At 38.8% G+C, this 27,163-nt stretch overlaps 3 protein-coding genes across 17 annotated transcripts in view; 2 read left to right on the top strand and 1 right to left on the bottom strand.

The window, feature by feature from the left end:
* The window catches only part of LOC111242848 (uncharacterized), a 164,911-nt gene that overhangs the window by 24,518 nt on the left and 113,230 nt on the right, over positions 1–27,163 (bottom strand). The gene's annotated exons all lie outside the window — the stretch shown is intronic.
* LOC111242846 (ribosome biogenesis protein WDR12 homolog) lies at positions 10,296–16,433 on the top strand. Of its 2 annotated transcripts, none has more exons than XM_022787728.2 (8): positions 10,296–10,453; positions 11,069–11,444; positions 12,518–12,695; positions 13,083–13,278; positions 13,643–13,839; positions 14,198–14,404; positions 15,695–15,867; positions 16,204–16,433. In XM_022787728.2, the coding sequence occupies exons 2-8, from the start codon at positions 11,187–11,189 to the stop codon at positions 16,342–16,344; spliced, it is 1,350 nt and encodes a 449-aa protein (XP_022643463.1). In that variant the 5' UTR covers positions 10,296–10,453; positions 11,069–11,186; the 3' UTR covers positions 16,345–16,433. The 2 variants fall into 2 exon arrangements, with proteins under 2 accessions (XP_022643463.1, XP_022643464.1); XM_022787729.2 differs by having other exon boundaries at positions 10,297–10,453; positions 11,076–11,444.
* LOC111242844 (long-chain fatty acid transport protein 1-like) overlaps positions 24,370–27,163 on the top strand; it is a 65,426-nt gene continuing 62,632 nt past the window's right edge. For 2 of the 6 annotated variants that reach the window (XM_086978076.1, XM_022787726.2), the window contains exon 1: positions 24,370–27,162. The gene's annotated coding sequence lies outside the window, so the exon portion shown is untranslated. The remainder of the gene's footprint in view (position 27,163) is intronic. The other 4 variants (XM_022787719.2, XM_022787723.2, XM_022787720.2 and 1 more) reach the window with 3 other exon arrangements.

The following is a 27,163-nucleotide window of genomic DNA, read 5'->3' on the forward strand; positions in this document are numbered from 1 at the left end:
TAGATGTTCTGGGGAGAGACGAGCGAGGAAAGAAACTAGCGATAAGATTCATACACGTACATGGTCAGCTTAGCCCTATTAGTGATCATATGGAGGAGCGAACGAATAAATCTACGTCTAAAAATTTGACGAAGTTAGCGTTTTTACAGAAATTGAATACATATCAGGTAGAAACCGGAACAGGGGGCTGGCAGAGGGAGTCTAGAGTCTACGGGCTCAAACACTACAAACACACACAAAACGCTAAACTAGGACAAGCGTCTTGCTTTATACATTAAGTTGCTTAGATAGTAGCTTCGTTTCATCAGCCCACTTTAAATGCTGCAAACTTTTAAGGGAACCTAATTTGCTTTATAAGGTTATTTATTTGGTTTCCTTTGGACTTCCCCAATTGCTTAGACAACAGAACGGGTTCTTCGGCTAAAAGCGGAAGTACACTTGGAAGCGATCCACTTATAGAACAACTTTCGGATTTCTGTTTTGAATAGCTTACGTTCTAACCCGTAAGTCAGTATATTATAATAATCATGATCACTTTATGTAGTCCCTTGCCTCCTCGAGGGTTTTGCACTGTCAATTATTTGAGTGGGTTTATCTTTTTCGGTCGAATTGCGGTCTGCTATCATCGTATCTTTATATTGTAGAAAGTTATACTAGATCATTCTTATAAATATAGCTAAATTAGCAGAGGTGTCGTTTCGATGAGTTCGTAGATATTTAAATTTTCTCTCCGATATTAAGACAGCGTTTCACTTGTCTTCTTGGATTACAGTTATCTGTATACATTCAGGCGATCAGTAGTGGCACAACGCAGCGACCAACTCTAAGTTACCTTTTGGTCAGAGCAGGAGTCATCAGCCCAAAAAGTTCCTGACGTAACTAACTGCAATTAATTGTCATCTGCTTTATGTGGCTGTCTGAAGTTTGACTTCTGCTATAAGTCCAGATCTTTAGCTTTCAAGATCTGAGACCTGTTTCAACAAACGCTGCCAGACACTCCTCATCCATTTTCACATAGAGGAACACTTCAGTCGCAAGAGAACTTAGCTAAAATATAAACAGTACCATGAACTTCGAACAATTCAAACATGTAAATAGAGTGCTTGAGCAACGGAGCTCATAGGTTGCCCAAATTATTTGCCGACTTACCGAAAGCATTTTCTACTTATTTACATGTATTCAAACACCCCCAGGAGACAGCACAGATCTAATCAAGCAACGTACGCCCTTTAAACACGTGTCAAAGGACTGAAAAACATTTCAGTCGGAAGGAAGGTTATAGATTTTGGCCTTCGTCCACCACAGAGTGTGTCCTGCCATGTCTTCTATGCTACGCTAGGACGTCTTTGCTCCTTTCAGTTTTCGACATACACACACGGCATCTAATTACTTCGCTTACAAATGATGCCTCACGTCTGGCGTTTCACCCAGTGCGCCGACATATATAAGTACGTATTTTATCGTTATATTGATCGGAAATGAATTTAATTTCCATTCAATTGTAGGGTTATACAGCCATGTATCGTATTGTACTATCGGCCAGAGGAACTTTAAGCGATGTATTTTATAATGTAATCATAGACGTCCTTTGGAACCCACAGAAACCAAAATCCTTTTGCCTTATTAGTGAGACCTAGTTCGTCTGAACTGCTGCATCAGAAAGGAACACGTTTATGCATCGTAGAAGATAAGACTACTGCTAAGGGCTTACATGAGCGTGCTTTGGTTGATCGGGATGTAATTTATATCTATTGAATAATTAATTCCTGATATGAAAAACGTTTTTCGGGTTTTACATCGGCTAGTTAAGCCCGTTAGGCTTTATCTCAGACAGCTGGTTCTCAGCACGAAACGAAGTTTGCCTAGGCTCAAATTGCCCCCACGTGTTTTCAAGATGTACGTATCCCTGAGGATAAACACAAATGGAAACTATAATGCCGGATATAAACATTCACTATAAACAACACAGATGGACAGAAAGTTCCTTCCCCTAGCTCTTGTACGCATAAGCGATTGGCGCACACCAAACTTTTTGCAAACAACGAAATTGTCCCTAATTTTATATCCGATCTGTTTCGTTAAAAACAAATTTCACTTTTTCAAAATATCGGCATTTAGCTATTGTATAGAGTAGGTCACATCGCAATCTACCGGCCTTGGAAACTATTTTTAAATTAACAATCATGAGCGCAGTGTGATTACAGTTTTCTTATATTCGGGCAACGCAAATTTTGCGTCACCTTCCCACCTATGACATATTCAAGTCGACTCAAGTCGTAGGGCTACACTTATAATGAAGATACGCTTTGAGAATTCATAGTCGTCAAAAATTATCCAAGTTTTAAGTGGGTTAGATTAATTTACATTCTTACATAGGTTTCTATTATATTGATTAGCAGCCGTGCTTATTGTAGAAGTTAATATCGCTATTTTGAGCCCAAAGGACGTTTTAGAATTAACTTACTGTCGCTATGGTGTGATCACTTAAATTCTATCCGAGCGTAATCGTGAAATTTTAGCGACCCTACATCCGCGTCGCTCAATATGTATGGCAATGCCCCTTATCGAAGTACTGTGCCACAAGCATAGGCCAAAGGCTGCATATGTATAGCTTAACAACACAATATCCTAATATCGGATTAAATATACAGAACACAGATTTGCGTGGTGTGGAATATAGGCGTCTTTAGTTTGTAAAACGAATTTAAGAGATTTGTCAGATTAAATTACAGATGGTACCATGGGAAACATGGGCGGCGTGCAATTTCCTCCGTATCTGAAGCACAAATATTGCCAGACTCGTCCAAACTCGGTTTTTTGGTGAAAACTATACTGAAGCTCACGTGCGGACAAGCGAATAGACAACCCATCACCTACCTTTACAAGTAGGATTGGCTTATGAGCAGCGGACAAATCTTTATGACGTTCCCACACTGCCAAAGCAACTAGTGCGAGATACATACGTACATATACGGTGATATCCGAGACTAAAAACTCAATTGTGTGTTTGTATGTTTGACTAGATTAAAGCAACAGAAGGCGCAGAAAATGACTGTAACCAACGCGGGCTTCGGAACGCCTGCGTGCATTGGTTAAACCACTATGGGAAAGCTTATTCACGTACAATTCGTATCAATTAAGTGGAGCAACAGACGCAGTCCTCCCGCGACAAATATGACGAGCGTCGAAAATTAAGCTACAATTTCCAAATGATTCGAAGAGGTGCGCCTTTTTACTCGTACAAAAATCTGTTAGTAGATACCGTGATGTGTATTGAAAAAAATATACAATTTCAAGACATTTTGCAATAATTCCATTTCGAGCAGGCTACCGAAATCAGGATAGAAGCTTAAATTGTAATTTGGTCAGCGTTCAGTACAGCGTTGGTCAGAGTCTCAATTCACTATCTTGATCTTCGTCAACTTCGTGAACTGGGGCTGCGTATTTTTGACAGCTTTATACCGGGCTACCCTGGGCTCGTTAAGAACTCATCGAACGGACGGAAAAATTTTTAAGTAACGTAGTTAGAGCGGTGTTATTGCCTTAAGGTAACGTTACAGTGATTAGGTAGAAATGTCAGTGGTAACAACGAAGGCAGAAGATCTTGCTTAAATTCGTCATTATTGCTTTCACAGAATGGTCCAGGGTTGGCATATGAAATTAGTTTACTAACATTAGACTGAATTATATCGTTCTGGATTCGATTCCCAGTGGACGTTCTCTGATTTCTTATTTCAAACTCCATCAAACAGCGCATGCACTGCGCTGGTCGCAGTATCAAATTTTAATATATTACCTCTATTACCTATATTAACTGTATAGAACTCGGACATACTAATCCGTATGTAACCATTTATCTAAGGAAAAGAGTAAAGTATTTGAGCTGAGTTTTTTGGAGTTGTGCGTGTACCATTCATGCGTAGTCCGGGTAAACATACACGTACAACGAATATTAGGATAAATGGTTGCCATTTCTTACGTTTGCGCCACCTGCGACTTATAAATTTAACGATATGCTATTGCCATTTTTTATAAACACCTGCATATGACAGGGCCTGGCAAATGTTGAATTTTTGTGGTAAAGGGTTAGATCCCAGTGTGATGCTTATAATAAATTGCATCCAGTTATCCTGTGCGTTTTGCTTTACTCTCGAAAGGATCGTGGCAAAGGAGGACGATATTCAAAGGAGTCTCAGGTGATCGTGAAAGCCAATTCTTCGAAGAATAAAGAATTGCCACAGACTTGTACAGAACATTCGAAATTATACCAGCCTTTGCAAAGGCGTTGTATAAGCGCGAATGTATAATGTTGTAAAATAATGTGTGTCAGGAATACGAAATCTGCATATGAATAATAATAATACCAATAGTATTATATTGTCGTGCCATTATGAAGACAATCGTGGCGCGTATTCACTTCAAACGAACCACTACGTGGTTCGTTTGAAGTGAATTCGGTCTGCACAGGTAGAATAGCATGGCGCTGTTGTCGTTCTGAAGCGGCAGGGTGATGTCAATCGCAATTTAAAAAGACCCCATTGAAAACGGGGAATAGGTCGCGGCTATTCTGCCAAATCTCAGGATGCCATATAAAAAAGTGACATATTTTCGGCTGCCGAGCATTCGACGTGTTCCTCAATGGGCAGTGACAGAAAGAAGTTTGCCTTGTGTAACAATGGCCAGATGGGAAATGGAGAGGGTAAACAAAACATCTGTCGGCGAACGAGGACCCGGCATATGAGTCAACCAAATCGAATATTTCAGATCGGAACTGGTGAGACAAATTTAATTCATTACCTTTGAATTTATTAATAATTATAACACAATGTTAGGTATAATTATGATTTCGATTCCAATACCAAGTGTAGTACCCTAGAAGATCATATTAGCGGTCAATTATTGTTAACCTTGTCGGTGATTTATGACATGAAACGAGGCACGTGCCGCCGTGCAGAATATTCTAACCTTTTACCTGAAGACCACATTACAGCTTTCGCCCTAAATTTACCACTAAGGGTGCACAAAGTCTTCGTTTAATGCTAACGAAGCTAGCTAATGCCTAGCGGCAGCTTTGGACCTAAAACTTCAAAATTTATTTTTTAAGTACTGAAGAAAGCGCGGTTGCTGTTTACGAATCAAGCTTTATTTCGATTATGAAGCGTTAAGTTCATCTGCAATCTAATTTTATCTTATGTTTTCTATATATATATATATATATATATATATATATATATATATATATATATATATAAAGAGAGAGTTAAAGAGGAAATGCTTTCTGTGCACAAAGAGCATACACTAAGGGTCATATATCTTGCATAGAAATAGAAAATCTGAGCTATACACAAACGAACGTAAAATAGTGTTTTCCCCGCTCCTTTACGACGTTTTGCAATCAGACCATGCATGAATTAGCACTAACGTATAAAACAAAGCATATAGCTTTGTTACGATCTTTTCTATAGACTAAGCTCCGTATCGTATTAAATCGGTATCACTAACGGTTATAACCCGTTACCGTTAAGTTACGCAAAAGTTAGATGCCACTATATAATGCTATCCTACGTATACCGATCTGATATTCAAGCAGTTTCTGTTGTCTTTTACCTCGTCGCTATTAAAGACAGATTTAGCAGACAGTTGGTCGTAGCAAACATGTCTACACCAGTCCTTTGTTGTCCAAAACTGTTGCCTCATTATGATGGAGGGCGGAGATCAGTATTTGGAATATAAACAAAAATCACGCATTGTCCAGTGCTCGCGTTGAAAAGAGAGACGCAAGAAAGTTTCCCATACGACAACGCAGAAGATCTACAACTAGAGCTATCTACTACTTGCTGAAATAATTCCGGGTGGTTAAGGCCCTGAGTAAAAAAGGCATGAAATACGTGGAAGTTACGTTAAGCAAATAAAATGTGCCCCTATTAGTACATGCGAGCAACTTATTCGAGTATTTTTTTCTTTTGAATTCAGCTGCTTATGAAGAAGTAATATAAAATTTGTTCGAGTTATAACGGAGCATTGTGCATGGCACAGTCAGTCATTCTTTTCCGAAGCACGTTCTTTATTTTATAAGTGTACGGTATACCTGATTCGAGAAACTTTCCTTTTGTGTGACACATATTTGGAGGTTCTCGAACTTGGGGTACGTTGAAGAGAAAAATTGTATGTACATGTTATATTAACATATTTAATAAATATGCTCCTCAAATACGTCTAACGACGTTGAACAGCCTAAAATGGAATCCAAAACTGTTTCTGTTATCAACACAACTTGTGTATACTCGCCGTAATGTTCCCATCATCGTTGTATAACATTGCTAACTGGATAAAGATATTGTATGTACAGTGGGTCTAATATACTTATGGCTTCCATAGCTACGGGTTAGTTCGACAAGAAAATAGGACCAGAGTGTTTACAAAGTGTACGTAAAATATTTTTAACTGTTCGTGGTCACATATGTGGCCTATTGCAAGCCGATTTGTTTCCTTGTCTACTTCTTATGACAGCGCCAATTGCTCAAACATGACTTACTACGCCCCAAGGTTAGTTTTCAGATAGCAATACCAATTGGAAGCTAAAAAACACAAAAAGTTGAAAACGTTTTCGGACGACCAGTGCATCGGTTAGGGTGAAGTTTTTAATTAACAAGTATAAATATGTTTCTTTTTCCGGGGCTCTTATTATTTTAGGTTACTGTTTATCTTTATTTTGTCAAAGGTCATTTGTAAAAAAAGACCACACCTGTACAAGAGACGTAAAACCATACCGTTACAGGTAACGGATAAGTAGTGGGTATATAAGTAGAGTTAGAAGCAGAACATTTTCCTAAAGCCCGGATGGAGAAGCGATTCTTCCATAAGAGCAAATAGTTCGTTTTTGTAATGGAACCTACGGACACGAGTTTGGAACGTGCAAGCGGAACGTAGGACCTGATGTAATCATTGGGTACCGAATTCCTTAGGATGACCTTCGCGACCAGTCTGTTACGTTGTCGGCAATCGAAAATGAAAGAAGCCCGGTAAAACTCACCGGAAAACATACGCGTTATTTCGCGAGTTCCTACAATAGCTTACGTCGCTATGGAATAAGTTGCAAATGCTTAATGGAAGAAGTTTCGAACGAAAAGGACAATGTTATGTGACTATTTTATAGCATAAATCATAATAAAAAGTTTTTTGGACCTGCTGAGCTAATTGTAGTATCTTGTACATTATTGTCAGCAAACCTCAGCAGAGTATTCAGGATTTGTGCCCGGTGAGACAAGTAGGCTCCGGCTGTACAATATATTCTATTAAAAAGCCATGTTTTGTAACGACACTGGTATTTCTTTATCAGAATGTTGAGCATATGGTACTTAAGGTGATAATTAAGAGAGCTACATACATAGAAAAACACTGGTGTAGTTCCACTATTGCTGTACGATCCTTAACACGGCGCCTTTTTCACCAATGAACAACAGGCGATTTCACAGAACCGCTTAACCTAGCTGAGCTTGTAGATAGAAGTGCGACTATTCAAACCAAATCTTGCCCGGGATATTTTGTCAAATATCGAGAACAACGTACAGTTAGTAATATAACATTGCATAACTATGCATACGTTTACTACATATTAAATTGGCAGGTAGGCACTTTATGTCGAGGGTAGGTTAAGGATCAAAAAGCCATTACAAATCAAATGCGATCACAAAAATGGAACAGTAAAAATAGATCCTTTAAAAATAATCTTTGTTTGACTTTTTGCAGTAGTAAAGGGTTCCCCTTGGCTGAACAGACCTACTGTTAGAAATGGGTACCTTAGGCGATTGATACATTTGATGATTACGCCGTTATGCACAGTCGTGTATGTCGAGCGGCAAAGGATATATTCGGAGTCGGGGCCAGCCTAAATAAATACCTTAGCCGGGTGCTTATAGTTCAACTGCGTGTAATTAAGAGCGTAGTTTAACTGCTTGGGTTATGCCAGCTATAAGATTGGAAAAAAATGCGCCTTTTATGCTCGTATAAGATAAGGCAGCCATGTCAGACTTAACATGAAATGAGGCTTTTACGAGAGGAAACACCTGACCGTGGCCGCGTATATGAACTGCCCATGTGTTGCCAGCCGGACAGTCTTAACTTATTTGACCTCATGCGACAAATGCTCTTCATACAGAAAGAATTTCAGAAACAAATAGACCTGATCCTACCTATCAGTGTCAACGTCAGTACCCATTAACACTAAATTTGCGTTTCTGTGTAAAGATTGGACTGCTGTTTAATCAGGACATTATTTCAAGGACAATTTAATCATATGTATTATAGGCAGAGCCATACAGCTAGGACGCGGCTCCAGTTTTCCTAAGATGACTTTGCCTTAGGTGTTTTCAGCCCGGGTTTATAAAATGGTTCTGACTCTTTTAAGCTAGGTTTTTCTGTATGCCGATAAGTAATGAAAAGGTCCTAAAATCACCTAGCGAACAGACTCCAACGGTTCTACTGCTTATGAAAAGTGTAAGACATTCTCTGATAATTTCAAACGAGAAATAAGGTTTAGTTTCTAATTCGAGGAGCAGTTGACGGGCTTCCAAGGAGCCTTGTATCCTTAAATTGAAGGGTAGTGTAGAACGTGTTAGAAGCGCGGTAATCGCAACTTATTTCTTAGGAGCTATAGCATTAACTTTCGGTGATTTGAACTCCACGTGATCATTCAAGAGCTTAAATGCTGAGAACGACCTCGTGCTCCATAATCCTTATTTGGAGTAACTCCTAGCTTAATTTGGATTTGACCAAATATTCACATTTTTAGCCGTCAGACACAAGGCAGGTAAGTGCTGGGCTCGCACGCATTGTTGGGCCTTATGAATATATTTTTGGCCATGATGGTGTTTTAGTGTTGTTGGCCTGGGTCACTTAAGGTCACTTAAGATGTCAGGCAGATCGGAGAACGAAAATGTTAGTTGAAGGAAGTTTCCTTATTAAAGCCTCACTATGCCTTCGTTTTTCGTCTTCAGGATGTACCGGTATAATTGATAATAAAATTTTTTAAAGGGTCTAAACATGCTGTCGCAGTTGCCATAGTATTTAAAACGCTATTCCGTATTCTGGGACCATTATAAAGGTACTAGAATAAGGCTATAGCGTAATCAAAAAAGAAGCCCTTTTTTCACACATTGCAAAAATCAGCAGTAAAGCTATAACTGATAAAAATTTTCATAATCATCGTGTTGTATAGTATATGAAATGTATACTAGGTAAAATCATTATCGTCATCTTGCTTAATGTGAAACCTACTGAGGTTGTCTAATATAGCATATCGTCACTTAGGCTGTCATGCAATCGTTGTATTTATCGATAAATAGATGCGGCGATAATCGCAGTGAACCTATTGTTTCCATTAGTAGTATTAGTTGGTATTAGTAGCATTAGTAGTATTAATTTTTGCGCCAGATACAGCGTCAGTCATCTCGTTGAGAGTACAAGGTGTCAGACATATATAAGTTGTAACCACTATTCCTCATGGTACTCAGAGTTGGCGACCAGTCAAGCCTTATTTATTACATTGTAGGTAGGCTATTAGGAATTCAGTGAGCTAAGGATATCCGTCGGCGGGAGTATGTTTCTTCCAGGCCCATTATATACGCAACATGCAGAGCCAACTCTATACCTTATAATGGTAAGAAAATTGTTAAAGGAAAAATAGGGCCACGCCATAAGTGTAACCGGCCTAATTGCTTGCTCATCAGCCTATTAATAAACAATGCCATGAGTATCACAATGAACTGATGATTCACAGAAACGGTTGCTAACTGCCACCGGTATGATTCAGTGGCAATTGATGATCTCTAAAGCCGCATTTACAATAACCAGGAGAAAACTCAACGCTCGGACAAAATTTGCCCCACAAATCGGGCCGGGTTTCAGATAACTAATTATGATAATTGAAAGTAATAATAGATAAGTAACTTGCTTAAATGTATTTATATATTTAAATTGCAACTACTAGGTGTTTTAGGGACGGCTGCAGGAAACTAACCTACTTTTACTTTACAAATATCATTAATAAAGTGCGTATTCTACTGAATTGAATATGTTATACATATACTCGATGAAGCAAAACACATACCGATGAACTGAGCTCTTTGCCGAATTAATTAAATGCTTGAAGCTAACATTTAGTAATTGTCAGGCCTCTTAGGATAAGAACAAAAACAACGGTATTAATATGGTGACTAAGATTATTTGTCGGGTAGTACCCATAAGAGGTCCATTTTTCTCCTCTTGTATGTGTCGTTCGCACTGGTTGCGGTAAAGCAAGCAAAAATCATCCACAACATTATTGACAAATAAGCTCACGGGTAGCGGCCACATGCGGTTCGAAATCTCCGCCATTGCCGCTGGATATATTAACCGGAGTGGCTAACGTCGTGTGGTGTTCGTGTAAAAACATTGGACTCTGCAATATACCGAAGTGAGCACAAGCATTGTTACTATATACTTGGCATTGAGTTTTAGTGATAGTTTTATTTAATATCGTTTATACTTTATTAACAGTTCATGTAGTATTTGGAACACGCTGGACAGGAACACGCTGTGTTGCCTTCATATTGTAATCAACGTACCACTGAAAAAGTCTCATTTTCTATGATAGTAATGAAACTAATTTTCAAGCTGACTGTCCGCGTTTAATAAACCAGTATAAAATGCTTTACTATAAAACGGGCACACGTGCAACATTTACGAGCATCTATTGCAGTCGTGTTTTATGTGGTTCTCGTTGGAAAATACTAGTTTAACAGATCGAGAATGTTGTTCAAGTACCATGGAACCCCGTCCTATGGTCCTGAAACATATTTCATGGCTGAAAAATCAATTAAAAGCTTACAGGTTAAAATCGTAAGCCATGTTCCATTTTTGAAACCAAGATAAATTTAATTAATAAGTGCTTATTTCAAAATATAACCATTTCAATTAGTGAAGACAAAATCATATTTTCACAATGTATGGAGTACGGAAACTTTTACTTACTACAATGTTTATTTTTTGCGGTGAAAAATAGCTAATTATGCCAACTTCTTATGGTAAGTTTGCAGGCCACTGAAAGAAAGACCCATTTTAACGTCGTGTTAGAAATCTAAGAACATCTATATCATCGTTACGCCATCACAGTTTCATCGGTCGTCATTTCGTTATAAAATTAAAAAATGTCGGGGGAGGGCGCCGAAGCGTCAGTGCAGGGTAAATTTGTCACCAGGGATCCAGACTACGCCGTTCCGTTGATTGCTATCGCTCTCGAGAGACGCTTCAATTCGGAACACCTTTCCGCGATTATCAATAAGTTGCTTCATCGTGAAAATGATGACGTAGTTGAGTTTGAATTTTTCATTCAGGATAACATCCTTTTAGGTTCTGTAGAGGAGCATCTAGAAGAACATGGGCTCATTGTCGAAAATGAAATTGAGGTAAGACATACAAACAAAACCTAAGAAAGATACGGCGTATTGTGCATTTAGTGTGCCATTCTTATCCTAATAGTAAAATAATTTGCGAGCTTTGCTTAAGCGTAGTTTGCCCTTACTTTAGCTATGTTCTCTGATTTGTTGCTGTCAAGCGCAGCCTGACGTAAAATAAATATAACTCTACTAAAGAGCCCGAGCATTAGAATGCGTTTACTGTTTTCGTGTTCACCACTACTATTGTTGACTGATTCAGCTTGTGTTACATCCAGCTTAATCTAAACGACAGCCTAGGTAGGTAAATATACGAAGCTACGTTTGCGACCCTGCTGCACTACATCCATCACCCTTCTGCTGCAATTGACTCATTCTATTTTCCCTTTACTCCACAATTCCATCGCCGTTTATTCGCTGCTTCAGTGTGCGGCTCCGACTACTTCGAAATCTAACTGGTATTGATTTAAAAATTTCCAGTATGAGCCTCCAGTCTCTCTAAGCGAATTTATTGACTTGCATTGTTGATAAAAACAGGAGACTCCGCTTAAATTCCAGATTAGATGCACACCTACTCGTTTTCCCACTGCCAATTGAAGTTATTTAATGGCAAAAAAAATCGCGTTTTGTAGAACTACAAAAACTAAACCACTTTAGATAAAAATTTTCAGAAACATTTGGCACAAACAAGATAAGTTTAGATTTATCTGCTCTATAAAGATATAAAACCTAATTAATTTGTGTGACCTTTTGAGATAAATCTCGACGGATTACATTTACCCAGTTTACTCTTATGAGAGAAAAATCTGGCTCTTAAAAAAAATTATACGACTCATAACTATCAACCCTAAAGAAGATTAGATCAAAACAATGCATTTACACAAACCATTTTTAGACCCACATAATATATAAATATGTATAGACATTAAGAATTGTTCATGCGGTGAATTGTCATATCAATGCCAGCTGCGATGAACTCCTGTTTTTATGCTATTCTCCGACAACAAATTCCCCTTTTGCATGTCTGTTCGGTATCCGTATCCCTGTACACACCATCTGTTACCATCTGTATCTGTATACTTTAGATTGAGTACTCAGTGAAGTGCCCAATTCCGGAGGTGCTAGACAGCTTGACACACGATGATTGGGTATCGGCTGTACATTGTGCTCGTATAGGGTCTCGGGATCTCATCCTCACCGGTAGTTATGATTGTTCCGTCACTATCTGGACCACCGCAGGGAAAAAGCTTACCACCTTGGCAGGTATATGTTACTGTGAATCTGTGAATGTGAGAAACAAAGTCGTCTAGAGCTTAGTCCTTTCTCGTTTTATTATTCTTATGAAATAATAATACTTCGTTAAGCATTTGTACATGCAGCTCAAAATAATTATGTTGGTGCTGACAAGGAATTTCCATTTTAAATACGCCCTTTACTGTTTTATGCGCTTATTGCTCTCTGCGTAAGCATTGGCATATTTTTCTTCTAACAATGCCGGTTGTTGCAAATCTAAAATAATAACAATAATATGAATATAATATCGACGCCCTTTCATCTAAAGGTGCAATATTATATATTTATATATAATGAAAACATATTTTTTGGTGATTCGCTAATTTTCTAAGGCTGTTATGATTATTTAATGTATAGGCCATGAATCACCCGTGAAAAGCGTTCGTTGGGTTGAATACGATGGGAAAAATGCCCGTTTTATTTCAACCTCCCACGATGAGACGGCGGTACTTTGGAGCTGGAATGTTGAGCGTAATAGTATCAATGCAATGGTCACATGTAAAGGTCATGAAAGAAGTGTCGATTGCGTTGATGTGGATGTACCCAGCAATAGGTGCGTATTAATAAATATTGTCAATTTTAGATACTGGCCTTTTAATTGAGGATTTCTAAATGAATTCATCGCGTTAGATCTTTTTCTTTGAACGTTATTTGTAACGCGCGTCAGCATTGCGATACACAAAAAGAGAATAAAAGATTACAATAAGGGCTAGGGCTTTACGTTGTATCCATACTACAATAATATTAAACATATGATTTGAACATATCTTTAAACGTAGATTCATAAAAGGAGTTCTTATTAATCATTGCAATATACATACTCCTCTTTAACAGGTCCTTTTGGACATTTATTGTGACATACTATTCCTTGACATGTATAACTGTATCAGGCTCTGCCTTTTTTTAAATGATCGTAGATTTGCCACATCAGGCTTCGACAACGTTGTGAAATTGTGGTCGACCTCAACAGAGGAGACACAATTAGACGTTAAGAAAGAAGAAGCCACCGAAGGAGATGTGAAAAGGAGTCGCTTCGAAGTGGATCATCCTACTGTACGACGCTTCACAAGAACTCCTCTTGTGTCGCTCGCCAGTCATACGGAGGCCGTCACAGGTTTAGTTTAAGAATCTTTATAACGTAGACTATTTGAACTTATTTTGAAAGCAAGGTACAAGGGTTTCCCCAGGCAGCGTATAGGTCTATAGCTAATATTACATCAAACCTTGAACGAAACGAATTTAAAATACGAAGTTTATAATTGTCTGTACTTGTTTTCAGTATAATAATAGCTATAGTAGTAATTAAAAAATGACGTGGTTAGGCATTTACAAGCTTCTACTTTGGTTACCATTTTTAGTTTTCGCAATGTTGGGATAAAATAATATTCGTGACGGAAAAAGGATTATTTATTTACGTAAGCTGAATATAAAGTAAAACCGTATCGTACTGGTTGTTCATTTTGTACGTTTAGCTGTGAAGTTTATGAACTCATCGGAAATGTTGACGTGCTCAATGGATTGCACGCTCAAGGTATGGGATATCGAAATTGGGGGATTTAGCAACAACCTGCTTGGATCGAAGGCCTTCCTTGATCTCTGCTATTCACCACTTAACCAATCGATTGTGACAGCGCATGCAGACCGACATATTCGATTATGGGATCCACGCTCCAAACAAGGTAGGTTTGCGCTTACGAATATGGTTATAATGCTATGAACTGTCGTTACAATGAGCGAACTAACTGCGACGATATTTAATCTGGATGAACCTCCACCAAAAACTCTTATGACTAGCCAAAAATGATATTTATTGGATAATAGCTGGCTGTGCGATAGCTATAAAAATGGTGAAAAATTTCTATATAACATAATGGAAGGTTCATGACCAGCCATTCTAAGGACCGGAGAACTACACAAAAAGGTGCATTTTCGATGGCGCGTAATATTTTGCTGTATTTCTAGAGGGCTAAGCATCACGTGATAGGGACTACGATTGCTCGACTAAGGTCGAGTAGGAGTTTTATATTATAAAATCAGGCAAAATCTCTTTGAAACACCTATGCTAAAACTTTGTTCTTGGGTTTTCGTAAAACTCTGTTGAAATGGCGTTGCTCAGATCGCCTTCAATATCTCGCCGATGAAAAATATTTTCCATGAGTGTAAAAATCATCTGTAAGAACCATCGCTATTTTGAGTAAGATGAAGAAATCATGCCGCCATATCTTTTTACAGAAGGCATTACCGAAGAAGAAAAATTTAGTTTCACGTTCTTCAGGCTTGTGGTGAGACTGTGGGTGGAGGCTGTGTCAAACTATGTAATAAATCATTCACGTTTCAGTGGTGGACCTGCTGATATAAGCAAGTTAGTGCAGGACTGAATAGTTGACTTGTTCGCGAAGCATTATTTCTCACTTTCGCTCCAGATTTTGATTCGTTGAATTATCATGTAGGTGATTTAATGAGCGTTTAACGGAGTTCGACATCGATTCGCGCGTTGTCGCTATTACGGGGGGCTGAAAAAAAATGAATAGCTTGGCTTTGAGGCGGGCAGGTACATGGCTTAGATCCCGAAGGTGAAGCCAGATCAGATTAAATGAATATTGCACTAAATAAGTAAAATAAATAAACACATCTATCGATGATGCCTTTCGTCCCACCAAAAAATTCTTCAATCCTACTTATAGACGAATGACGTCGGAACGCTTTTATTTAGACTAAGTTCCCTCCATGAGAAATTCAACAAGGCAAAGTTTGCGTATGACATCTGTGACATCGCTTCGTTTTCGCCATATATTAAAAAATGTCCCGTTTATTCGCGCTTAGAAAGTACTATATTTTAAAATCTAATGTTCCATGAAAGCTTCCTTGGCTTTTCGATGCTCGACGGAGACTAACCGTTATTAAACAGTGCTAATCGCCGATATACGTATGTAGTTTTTAAGGCACAAAACTATTTTGCTTTTCTTTAGGTTCCGTGGTAAAGGCAAACTTCACATCTCATAGCGGTTGGGTTACTGCCGTTTGCTGGAGTCCAGCACAAGCCACGCAATTCATATCATCTTCATATGATACTCTTGTAAAGCTCTGGGATACCCGCTCGACGAAGACGCCTCTGTATGATATGCAGGGTCATGAAGACAGGGTAAGTCGAATGAAATCGTTCGAAATGCTCGATGATCTACACAGTTTCATTAATGACAAGCAACTTCATCTTTTTTTTTTTGATGAGTAGCAAATTCGATAGACCAAGCTTGTGATGATCGTTTTAGCTAAAGAGAGATAATAAGAGAACGTCAAACGGTATGTAATAATACGCCTGCATCGCCCAAAAAGTTAATTTGTACTGTTTCTCACTTATATCTCTTCATTCACATTGTTATCGCACATTGCATTATAGACGAGTGCAAAAGACTTGGCCAAGTGTATACACTTCATAACGTACGAGCATTGCTAAAAACACTCATTGTATATATTTTAGATCCTCTGCTGCGACTGGAGCATACCTGAATACATGGTAAGCGGTGGAGCGGATAATCAACTGAAATTGTTTAAACATGAGGCCCCTTGTAGCAAAGCCGGGAGCCAACTTCAAGTACATAAGGAACAACTGAAAAGCTAAATCATATTCATTTTTCATAGAAACCACGTGCTAGAACTTTATAGTAGGTATCTTTTATCAAGTCATTAAAATAAATGCTGTATAATTTCTTCGAGTCTTTTTAATGATTTTCCTCCTAATGGCAAACTTTATTCCTAGTGCTTTATTCCGGATATTTGGTCTTTTGTTTAAAGGATCATGGTAGTAAATGAAATCCTAAGCAATTACATCCTTATCTTAACTTAACCTTAATCTATTTTTAAGCCGTAATGGATAATATCAAATGTTATCGACATATACATTCAAATCATATTGTTGGCATGCTTGCGGATGTTAGGCAAAACATCTGGAAATGAGGAACAGAGCATTCGTTGAGCTATATTATCCACTTTTGTGCCATTAATGAGTAATGTGAATTGTGGATAGAAACCAATCCGAAAGAAGAAACTGAGATTACATAACGATGTATGCAATATTTACTGTACTTCTTCGCTGCAGGCTAAAGAGAGCGATAAAATGTACAGCGATTATCTTGAGGTTTATGCAGAAATTCTGTCTTGCAAAGACCTGGGCGCATCCAGAAGGCAATCAACCACAACTGCGGTAATTGCGTGACTAATAGGATGGGGGTGCTAGTCTGACGTCCCCAATAGGCCCCGATAGCACTCTGTACAACGTAATGTAACCAGACTCTGCTGAAGTAGCTTTCTATAATACTAAGATTTAAATGTGATATCCCATAGAAACATGGCATTTTATAGTGACATTGAGGACATAGTGAATCTCGATTTTCTCGTGTATGACCCGATGTGCAGGGTTTTTCTGTATAGATTATGGCTAGGTTTATTTGGCTGTATGAAGCTTTAGCCACGTCTATGGGTTGCACACGTGTAAGCAAGCTGTAATAAAAAAGTTGCTGTTCCTCTCTTATTTCTAACTTCAGAGTCCAAGACAGAATTGTAAAAAGGACGTTCCGTGTGCACTAATATATGTCGTAACTTATTGCTTGCTTTAGTATTTAAGTTATTAAATTAGTAAAGTAAGTAATTAAGTGAGTCCATAACAAACTTTGTATATTGTTAGAGGAAATAATTTGAAGAGTAGTTTCTTATAGATAAGATATAAAGCTGTCACCTTTGATACAATTTTCATAACATTACAAATAACAATAGAAAGACAAATATATAAGCGGGCCCAATTCAGTGGACGTTATTTTTAAGTTTTAGAAATATGAAAGCTAGAAAAGTAACCGCCACTGCGATTCTAAGTAGCATAAGATAAACTAAACAGTGGACTTCATATAGTTTCATAAATTTTACTTTCTCTAGAATTAAGCGATGGCTTCATTGGTAATTATACTACATTGGTCTGTGTCATATGTGACATTGCCAAATACAAAATATTAAATACGATTACTAAATAAATATTCTTAAAGCGACACAACGCTGTCAAGATCCATGAAAGTTCGACGCTTCTGAAAATAATTTCCTGTTTATTTACGCATTCCTTCTGCTTTGTTAATACAATATTAGATAATTACTTCTTTTGCAAATGAAAAGAGTGTTTTAAGAGAACTGTGTTAAAAATGCTTTTAAGAATTAAAATTTCAGAAGCAATTTAATACCTAGAGCAATGTTTAACATTCTTCGAGGTAAAACTTGCTGGCTTTTATTTTTCTTTTTATTTCGAAACACATCGTATGATCTAAATATCTATTAGCAGGAAGCAACGAAGGTTTACCTGAGGCCTTACTTCTTAAAATCTTATTTTAACTACTAAGTGCGTTTTACAAATCTGGCGGAAGAGGTTAATTTTGGTATCATGATTATATTGATACTATGATTTGCAGTGACAGAGTAAACGTACCTTTTTTTTTGCAGTTTTAGTCAGGAACAATTCAATAAATGTTAGTAATACCAATACCACCTAACATTCTGTAGAAATACTGATGATGAAATATTTACAGAAATAAGACTGGTAATCGGAGTCCAAGAACTACATCTTTATATTCTAGACTATAACGTGTATATATATGCGGCATTACGAAATTGTAAGCAGCCACCCGTACCAGCCAAGAAGTTAGCATAGCATAATAGCTTCAGAAAGGCTGCCTGAAACGGATTTCTGTGGTTCGCGGAGAATAACACATTTAAACTTTAGAAACTAAGAGACGTGTAGAAAATGAAATTCAGAATGCTGTCATTATCACCATTGCGACCACCAAAACAAGTCGATTCTACCGATTTTACAGCACGCTTCGCTTGCCTACTCAATATCGCATTAGAACTTTTTGCTTCATACATGAACCTTTTAAACCATCGTTGTTCTTAGCCAGCCAACACACGCTGGTTACCGATACTTTAATGTGCAAGCACCACTGTGTATGTGTTAGCGTCTGCTGGTTTTATTTCTTGAGACTGTAGTTCTGTCGTAAGCGTTAATATTTTCTTTCACTCAGTGTTTATCGGAACACAATGACTATGGCCGTGACATGAATGGCAGGGCAGGGTGAATTGTTCCATCGCCTTACTTGCATGCTACTTTTTGAGCGCCAGTGCCCTATAATATTACGTTGAAGAATACGTAAGTCGCATCACTATCGCTACTCGCAGCATAACGACAGTGCAACATTTAGGCACACAATAGTTAACATGACATAACTGTAGATTTGTTTTATACCACTTTTATAAGTTAGTGCAGTTGTCATTGGCGTTGTTGTTGTTTATAACGTCAGGGTCATCACTACATATGTCATAGATTAAAAGATTTGCCGGTTAGCTGCAGCAGGATTTTTCAATCCTACCTATATGGCTTTTATCAGCTTGCTATTATTGTTATTGCTACTGAGGCATTACATAAAACTAAGAGGGTCAATTTTGCTTATGGTTTGCCAGTTTGCCTAGTTTACAGCTATGGCGGCTGTCTAACATCCCCGATTGGACTGAGTGAACCAAAACGACTTAACATTTGATATTGTAAAAACGGTAGCAAGGTAAAGACCATTGTTTGTCCGTTGCTTGGTTAAAATATGGAACAGTTTTATTAGCAGCTATGTTATATGATTGTATAATTTTCCTCGAATAGTTTCTATGATCGTTGTTTCATCTGAAAACAAACTGTCAGTTTATTGGCAATATTTCGAGTGTCTAAAAAAAAAACCATGTACCATTTTTCTTTAGCGCTGCACACAATAGCTATGCTGTATAATACAAAATACTCCATTGCAATAATATGCTTTCTTAAGGTCCAGTCAAGTCAGTAAATTGTTCCAGGCAACATGCTTTGTTCTCTGAAGAAGCGGAGAAAACTTCAGGGCGAAAAAAGGAAAACATAATTAAAGCATTATTAATAAACTAGGGCTAGAAGGTTTTTCTTATATTATTTATTTTAAAGTACAGTTTATTTCAAAGTCAAACCGTTTGAAACACTCACATTTCGGATTTAAAATCGACTATTACTGAAAGTGACAACCAGGTCACGCAAATCTGCAAGCTATGTCTGGGAGCACGTCTATTATCGGCTCTCAAGTCACTCTGTTTTATCTTTTTCCACGGAAGTATTTACTTGAACTCCCTATTTAGGTCCTAGACATCTTACAGCTTACTACCGAACTGTGGACAGCATGCGCAAGCTTCAGCTGAGATAAAATTTTAAGCACGTAAAAGTTGTTGGAAAAGTAATACAGGTATTCGACCTTATAACCTGACAGACTAGACAATTAAGGATTGATCACGAATTATTTTAGGCTGTATATAAATTTGTTTTTTCTTGATTCAGTTACATTAATCGTGTAGCATTTGTCATCGACAGTGCGAGTAAACATCTTGGACAAATGTCTATCAAGACCCAAGGTGTTTTCAATTAAACTCACAATAATACTAGAAGCATACACCGTTGGATATCAAAAGGTACTGGTGCTATAAATCTAAACGCTAAAAAAATGCCAAGATAATCTGAAATTATAGTATTTATAAAATCCTATCGTCTCAAACCTGGGTCGTTTTGGCTATCTCTATGGGTTAGCTAGTATACAACATGGGCTGCTCAAATTGGACAAAACCTTGGTAGGTTGTCTGTTGTAACAGGCATATGTCCATACGTTACTCTTCGCAGGAGAGAAAAGCCTGTTCTTTCCCGAATCGAACCAAAAACTTGCCATGGCCAACTCTGCCTTGTTTTTTCGTAGTTTGAGCGAAGATTAATTCTTAAACAAGCTTTCAGTGCTAGACAAACCCTCACCAATATCAGGAACTTCCTTTTTGCCCTCTATGTTGACGGGTCGTGTTAGTGCCAGTTTTCATATGGTGATCACACATAATTTCACATTCAAAATCTGAATAACATTTCCATGGAAGCGACCGGAAGATCTTTATTAAAGATCTTTGAGAGTTTTGAATGGTTTCAACGTTTATCAAAGGATCTCAAATAGATTTTTTATGCAGAACTTAATGGCCCTTGCCGAAAGAAAAATATCAATTATTCATTGGCTCGTTCAGATAGACTCCAATGACTTTTTAAAACGTTCTGCGCCTCCTATACTTTTTCGCAGTTTTGACCCTTCTGCGTGTTTAAACGTTTCGGCTTGCCGGCAGCTTAACATGGAACATTTAAGCAACGCTTTATTGAATATACAGCTACATAGCAGAGTTATTGAAATGTTATTTACAGATTAAGAAGGAAGTATCTCGAAAACGACTAATGTGCGGTTTTGTTCCTAAATCAAGGCTGCAATCCTCGTGGCTTATATTGATTATATTGGATAATCACGACAGACAGGTATGACACTTTTAGCACATGCAAAAGACAAATATTTAGCAACCTCATGTATAGATAAGCCCACTTGAAATGTACTCTCGAGGGTTGGCAAACGCTTTTCATAGATCGTATTCTTAAATTCTTTCAGAGAGCAGCACACAATGGAAACTTATTAAACGTTATTAAGTATTATATGCTCTTACGTATAAACTTCTAAGTGTTGACCTTGCTTTCGCACTTTGCCTAATGCACCCTTTTCATGAAGCAACAATCACACTGCAGCAGAAGACAACAGTGGCTTGACGCTGCTCGTACTGTTTAGTGAAAGTAGAGTTAGAACCTTATCTAAACATGTGAAACGGACTTGGCCTTTGTACCCACAATACTAGATAGTCGCAGGCCGAATATCTAGACTAGGTCGTCTGAAATAATAAAATAATATAGTTTGTCCTGAATACTCAAAAGATAGCCTGAACATTGAATTCACCATGACCTAGAAATCTAAATGACTATATTTATATATATAAAAAAAACTACTCAACTAAAAAAAATGTTGATTTATTTTTGGTCATACAAATGAGAACTTGTTTGTGTCATGTTAGCAGAGAACGACTTCAATTTATCTTAAACATAAAGCCCTCTTTTATGCAAAGGTATAATAAGTAATGTGAGAAAAACCTTCTCTGGCGATCGAAGCGTAGCAAAGGAACAGTAAACATAGCAATGAGTAAAAAAAATAGTGAATCACCGCCCAGCCAATAAAACTTGAGCGGCGGTGTTTGTATCTACTTTAATGAATTTAAATTATATGTGCAACAGGATGGTATTTTGTCTCGGAGTTTGCGTTTAGTCGATATAATCACGGTTTAATCTAGAGCTTCGACAACAGATTTCCTGAAACCATAGAAAATCATTTATGTTCGAATGAAACATAAACGTAGATCATTATTAGAAATCAACTTTGCAGTTCATCACCATATCCGCTTCACACAGCTAGTCTAAACATAAATAGGGAGCATGACATTTTAGGTCTGCGGGTAACATATACGTATATATATGTTACCCGCAGCACTTAATTAAGCATTACAAGCACTGAATCGTTATATTTCATTAAATGTTGTAGCTCATCAAAGTCTCGACGCTTCGCAGTAACAGAAAAATTTGTCCCCTATAACTTAATTTGTTCCAAACCAAAAACGGCAATGAAACTTTAGATTAGTTCTAATTTTCAGCTGAAGCCAATACGTTACATGATTCCCTGTAGGGATACAGGGCTGTTCTCGTAGATAGTTCTTTCACTGCATGGCTTTGTAAGAACCTTAGGAACTGTCACAATTTTTTTTTTGCCCAAAACGAAACGTGATAGTGGATACAAGTACATAGGCGAGTTTATTATTTGGCACTCCTAGAGTAAGTGTAAAACGGATAAACTTTATTTTCACAGAACTGCGCAGCTCTTAGAATTATGTTGAACCGGCAATTTTCCTTTACAAATTATAGACAAGGGTTTGAATGAGGTAGACGGGAGTACAATGAAAAGAATCCTCAATACAGTCAAATATGAAAGGAAGCTTATTACTTTTTTTATGCGCCTTTATCAATGCAAATGCAAGTAGTTTATTCTTTTATTTCTCAAGGGAGTACGATATATTAGTTAAAAGGTCATTCTCTATTATTATTAACTAACTTATCCGGCAAGTTGCTCCACAGATTGTTCAACGGCCTCACACGTCAGTTTCCCTGCGTACATCCCATCAATATAAATGTATAACGTTAGCTTCAGGTACAATGGTTTTACAAATACGTCGGCATTATTAAAAGACATTGAAAATAAGTAAATGAGTGCTAAATAAGAAATGGAAATTAATCGAATGGTCAATCGAATCGTCAGTATAATCGAGTTTTTCTAGTGAAAATAAATGCTTCGAGCCTTGTGTAGGTCTAGCCATTACATCGAACTGCTATTGCCTAGAACGGAGCGAATTATAACAGGCTCTGCTCTCTTATATATAATATATGCGTACTGTAAGGTTCGTGGAAAACATTGTGGAAGCCTGTTTCAGTCTAGCAACAACGGTACGATATTTGTCAGCTCGGAAGTTTCATGATTGTAACTTTTAGTGAAGACTGAGCTGCGCTGCATCGTGGTGCAATTAAATCATGCTAAGAGCGATTTAAGCCCTTAACTGGCTCCGGTTGGTTAGGCTATTCATTATTTGTGAGCTTTTCAGCATCACGTTTTTGTAATTACCTTAAAAGCATGGATACCTCATATATATATGTCTACGGCGAACTTGAACAAGCATGGAAAAATGATTTGATGGGCATTATCAGTCATTGCGCAGCGATTACGTACGTCCGAATATCCACAAAGTTTAAATTTTCACTAGAAATTTCAAATTGTGTAGAATTTAATTTAAATCATATTGATCGTATTAATGGCGGTCCGTTACTTCTCAAGTTCGTTATGTTTATCTGAAGGTTGAAAAATCTAAATCATTCATTTCCCATGATTATCTCCATCTGATGTCAGTAATACGACTAAAACTGCGACTAAACTGTATACCGAAGACCGGTTCTTTTTATTATTCCTGTATCGCTTGAATTTTGGCATCAACATCACTTTTTGTCACTGTCAATGGTAACAGTGATCGGGGGTATTTTCTTCACAGCCATTTCCAACCCCGATGCCAGACATATTGAAATTGATGTTAAAGACTAATAATACAGATGTAAGTGAATATGGCTATCTTGCGGATGACAATTTTGTTTTTAGGTCCAGCTACTGTTTATAGCATTTTTGTTGTGCTTAATTTAAATTAAAATAAGCAAATTCTCAATTAAATTATTAATTTAAAAACCACAGCCCTCACTCTCAGTTTCAATATAATGACCTTATGAAATGTATTTATTAACAAAAAAAAAGTGAATTTCATCTTTTGGTAGCCAGTGGACGAGATTAGTAAACCGTTATTAGATTACATAAATCACGAAAGGTGTGTGGCAGATATAACAGCGACTGATTAACGTCACCGTCAGCTAGCACCAACGCTCTAGTAATATCCATTTTGCTCCAAGGCGTCACCTATTTGACCTGATTTGTTATGTTATTAACAGTCGTGTAATAATAAAGGAGTCGTATGTACTCTGTATATTTCTAATATTCTGCTGCTTGCACGACAATACGGTGAGGCCCTGCTAGATGGCGCCACGGAGCGTGCTTGCGCTATTCCCGGATCGTTCTAGAGAAGGCTATAACGAGCGGGCAAAAAACGTCTGCTTCCCGTGTCAACACTGAGTGGGCTGCCGAGCTGTCGACCAAAATACAAACCTCGTTCCATCGGGGCACGGATCAAATAGAGAGAGAACGCAACAGAGAGAGCGGTCGGTGATCAACCGATCGCATGGCCGAATAACGGAATGACCTTCTAAGTGGAAAAAATACTATACACCAGGAAGCTACCTTTCCTATGGCTGATGCCGCAGGTGGCATCTTTTTGAGAATACATTCACGCACATGCAAATCATCGTTGTGGAGTCTGATTTGATTTTGGCCAGCTGCTATGTGGCCACTTCTCTCTGACGCGCCGGGTGTCTACATACTAAGCGTAACGGCTTTGTTGGCGCTTAACTTGTATAATTACCTTTTGGGCAATCGTTAAACCATTGCGCTGTTTAGTAGAATCATCTCTGGTAGCTGATACTAGCAACGTCAACTATAGCTACCAGCAACGGTAAGATTTTACCACCATGACAATAGAATTTACGTTTACATTCCCTAATATATTGCTTCTGTTTGGTATTTGATGAAGCAACTGACTGTCATATAGAACCGTATCGAAGCTGACCATTCTTTCACTTGAAGCTGTTAACTATTTAAACTAACTGCTATCACCCTCTTGGCCTGGCGTATTAATAATTAAAGTTAGCCTGTAGTTTGCTCAGTCTATTGTAAGTGTGGTCGTATAAAGTAAGCTGAACAGCGTAAGTGTGTATGTGCTTTTCATGCAGCGAAGTGATCCTGCTAATTGCGCGATAGCTCGGTGTCCTTCTTTCCTGTTTATTCAGTGATCGCTGCTCCTGCATTCAACAAGTAATTTCAAGAAAACAGGACTGAAGAAAAACGCGGCCCGTCTTTGCCTGCCACCCGTTTGTCCGTCCATTGCGCTCTCGCCACACCGACTGAAGTCTCAGGGGCTAAACGGCTCAAAAAGTGGCTTCGTTCCCCCTTGATGCGTTTCAGCGACTGGTCACAACCGCCACAGCTATCGCTTGTTGAGTAGCTGGGGCACCAGCAGGTTTCGCCACATCTGCAGGGTTTTCTGCTGGGGCTCAGTGGATCGTCTGCAGCCGATCTACAAGTAACTGTGCTGGATTCTCGATTTAGAAGCAAAAACGCAGAGCACATCACAGTAGCAGATCCCGGTTCAGCATCGCTAGCGTATTACCATAACACGCTGTAGTCTGTGGCCAAAAAAAGAAGCACACCAATACGTTCCTGTGTGAATTCGCGTGGATGGATCTGACTCGCGCCTGTCTGCTGGTGCTGTTGGCGTTGCTTCTATCGCCGCTGGTTAGTTCCGCCTCTCAACGTCCGCACACACTTAAGCAGCCAGTTACGTCGCCTCACCTTCGTTAGTATATTCATCTTTCTTCCTTTCCTCCTCTCCGCTTTCGGCTGCTGGCTTCACTACAGTTGGCTAACGTAGGAAGGTGGCAAGCAACGGCGACGGCAACGTCCAGCCACCATGATAATAATTATAGCATAGTGAACTGGTCATGAGCCGCGCCGACCCCATTGTACACTTCTCCCATTAGAGGATTCTCTTTGCAAGCGACATCTCGTAGCTGGTGACAGGACCTTGCAAAGAAAATTACGAAAGAAAAGAAAGCAAGGCAACAGTAACGACCAGAGCCCGAAGTGTGGCGTGGCTGTAGAAGCTTCGGTGTCTGCTGAATTTGTCTGTGTGTGTCCGTGTGCACGGCTGAAAAGCGTACGGCGATTTTGGGAGACGTGGCTTCTGCTGAAACAGCCTCGCAATACTCGCTTCTGCAACTGCAGCTACAACCACTGTTATTGTCACTGCTACAACAACATTGTCTCCCACTTCGCCGCGCTCTAACTAGCTTACTATTCAGCTGACGTCAGGAACTGTCCTTCACGTGGCTGACTGCCACCGCACTCGTGTGCAGGTTTTTGAGGTTCGCAGTGCGCCTTGAACTGAACTAAGCTTGCCTGCTTCTGCACCAACCACCCACGTCGCTAGATTCATCGGCACATCGGTTATATTTGTCGACAACGACGACGACAGAAACTGTGTGTTTAAAAGTATGGCTTCTATGTGTGTGTAGCTGCGTAAGCGTAACAGGTATATGTGAGAATCTGCGAACAAATACGTCCTCTCCTATGTGTAGAGTGTGATCGTTTTTAGTCATCGTCGGTTGTGCGATATGTTGTAAAAAAGCTCTGTGCGCGCTATCTTGAACTTGCGAACTCTGGCAGTGGCTGTTTGCAACGCACTAACAGCTGTCAAATTAAGAAGCAAACCGGGCAGAACATTACACATTTCCGCAACAGCAACAACATTAGTATCCACACGAAAACGGCAGCGTCGATAAAAGCCTAAAGAACGTTGGTCACCCCACTGCCCTTGCCCCGTTACTATCAGGGCTGCCACTTCCAAGGTACTACTAATATCGCTGCAGTTACTACTGCAGCTTTGCCCCTGTGCCTGCCCCATGGACCGTTACTACGACTGCGGTAGCAATCTTTTCCTTCGTCGCTGACGACGGCGGCCTTCCTTCCTTACCACTTCTGCTCCTAATCTCTGCCACCCGTGTGTTTGTGGTACCTTACCCACCGACGCCTGGTTCACACCTCCTTGCCCTTCTAAAGAGTCCAATAGTTCGCCGAAGTCGACGGTCGATTGGTAAGGACCTTTCAGTATACAGCGCTCCTTGCATCGTGCAAGTACGACGACTGTCGATACTCAATAACAAACAACCAACAAAAAAACACGAGCTAAAAAGTCAACAACAACAAGGTCAACGACACCGGATACAATCATTACTCCAGAGAGCCCCG

The sequence above is a fragment of the Varroa destructor genome, unplaced genomic scaffold (assembly GCF_002443255.2).
Source record: "Varroa destructor unplaced genomic scaffold, Vdes_3.0 BEIS01000001.1, whole genome shotgun sequence".
Lineage (NCBI taxonomy): Eukaryota > Metazoa > Arthropoda > Arachnida > Mesostigmata > Varroidae > Varroa > Varroa destructor.

Bases quoted from the DNA above. Each gene is read 5' to 3' on its own strand.
- LOC111242846 (XM_022787728.2), top strand. From the start codon at position 11,187: ATGTCGGGGGAGGGCGCCGAAGCGTCAGTGCAGGGTAAATTTGTCACC. The intron at 11,445-12,517 runs GTAAGACATACA...TGTATACTTTAG, and splicing joins TTGTCGAAAATGAAATTGAG to ATTGAGTACTCAGTGAAGTG. The intron at 15,868-16,203 runs GTAAGTCGAATG...TATATATTTTAG, and splicing joins TGCAGGGTCATGAAGACAGG to ATCCTCTGCTGCGACTGGAG.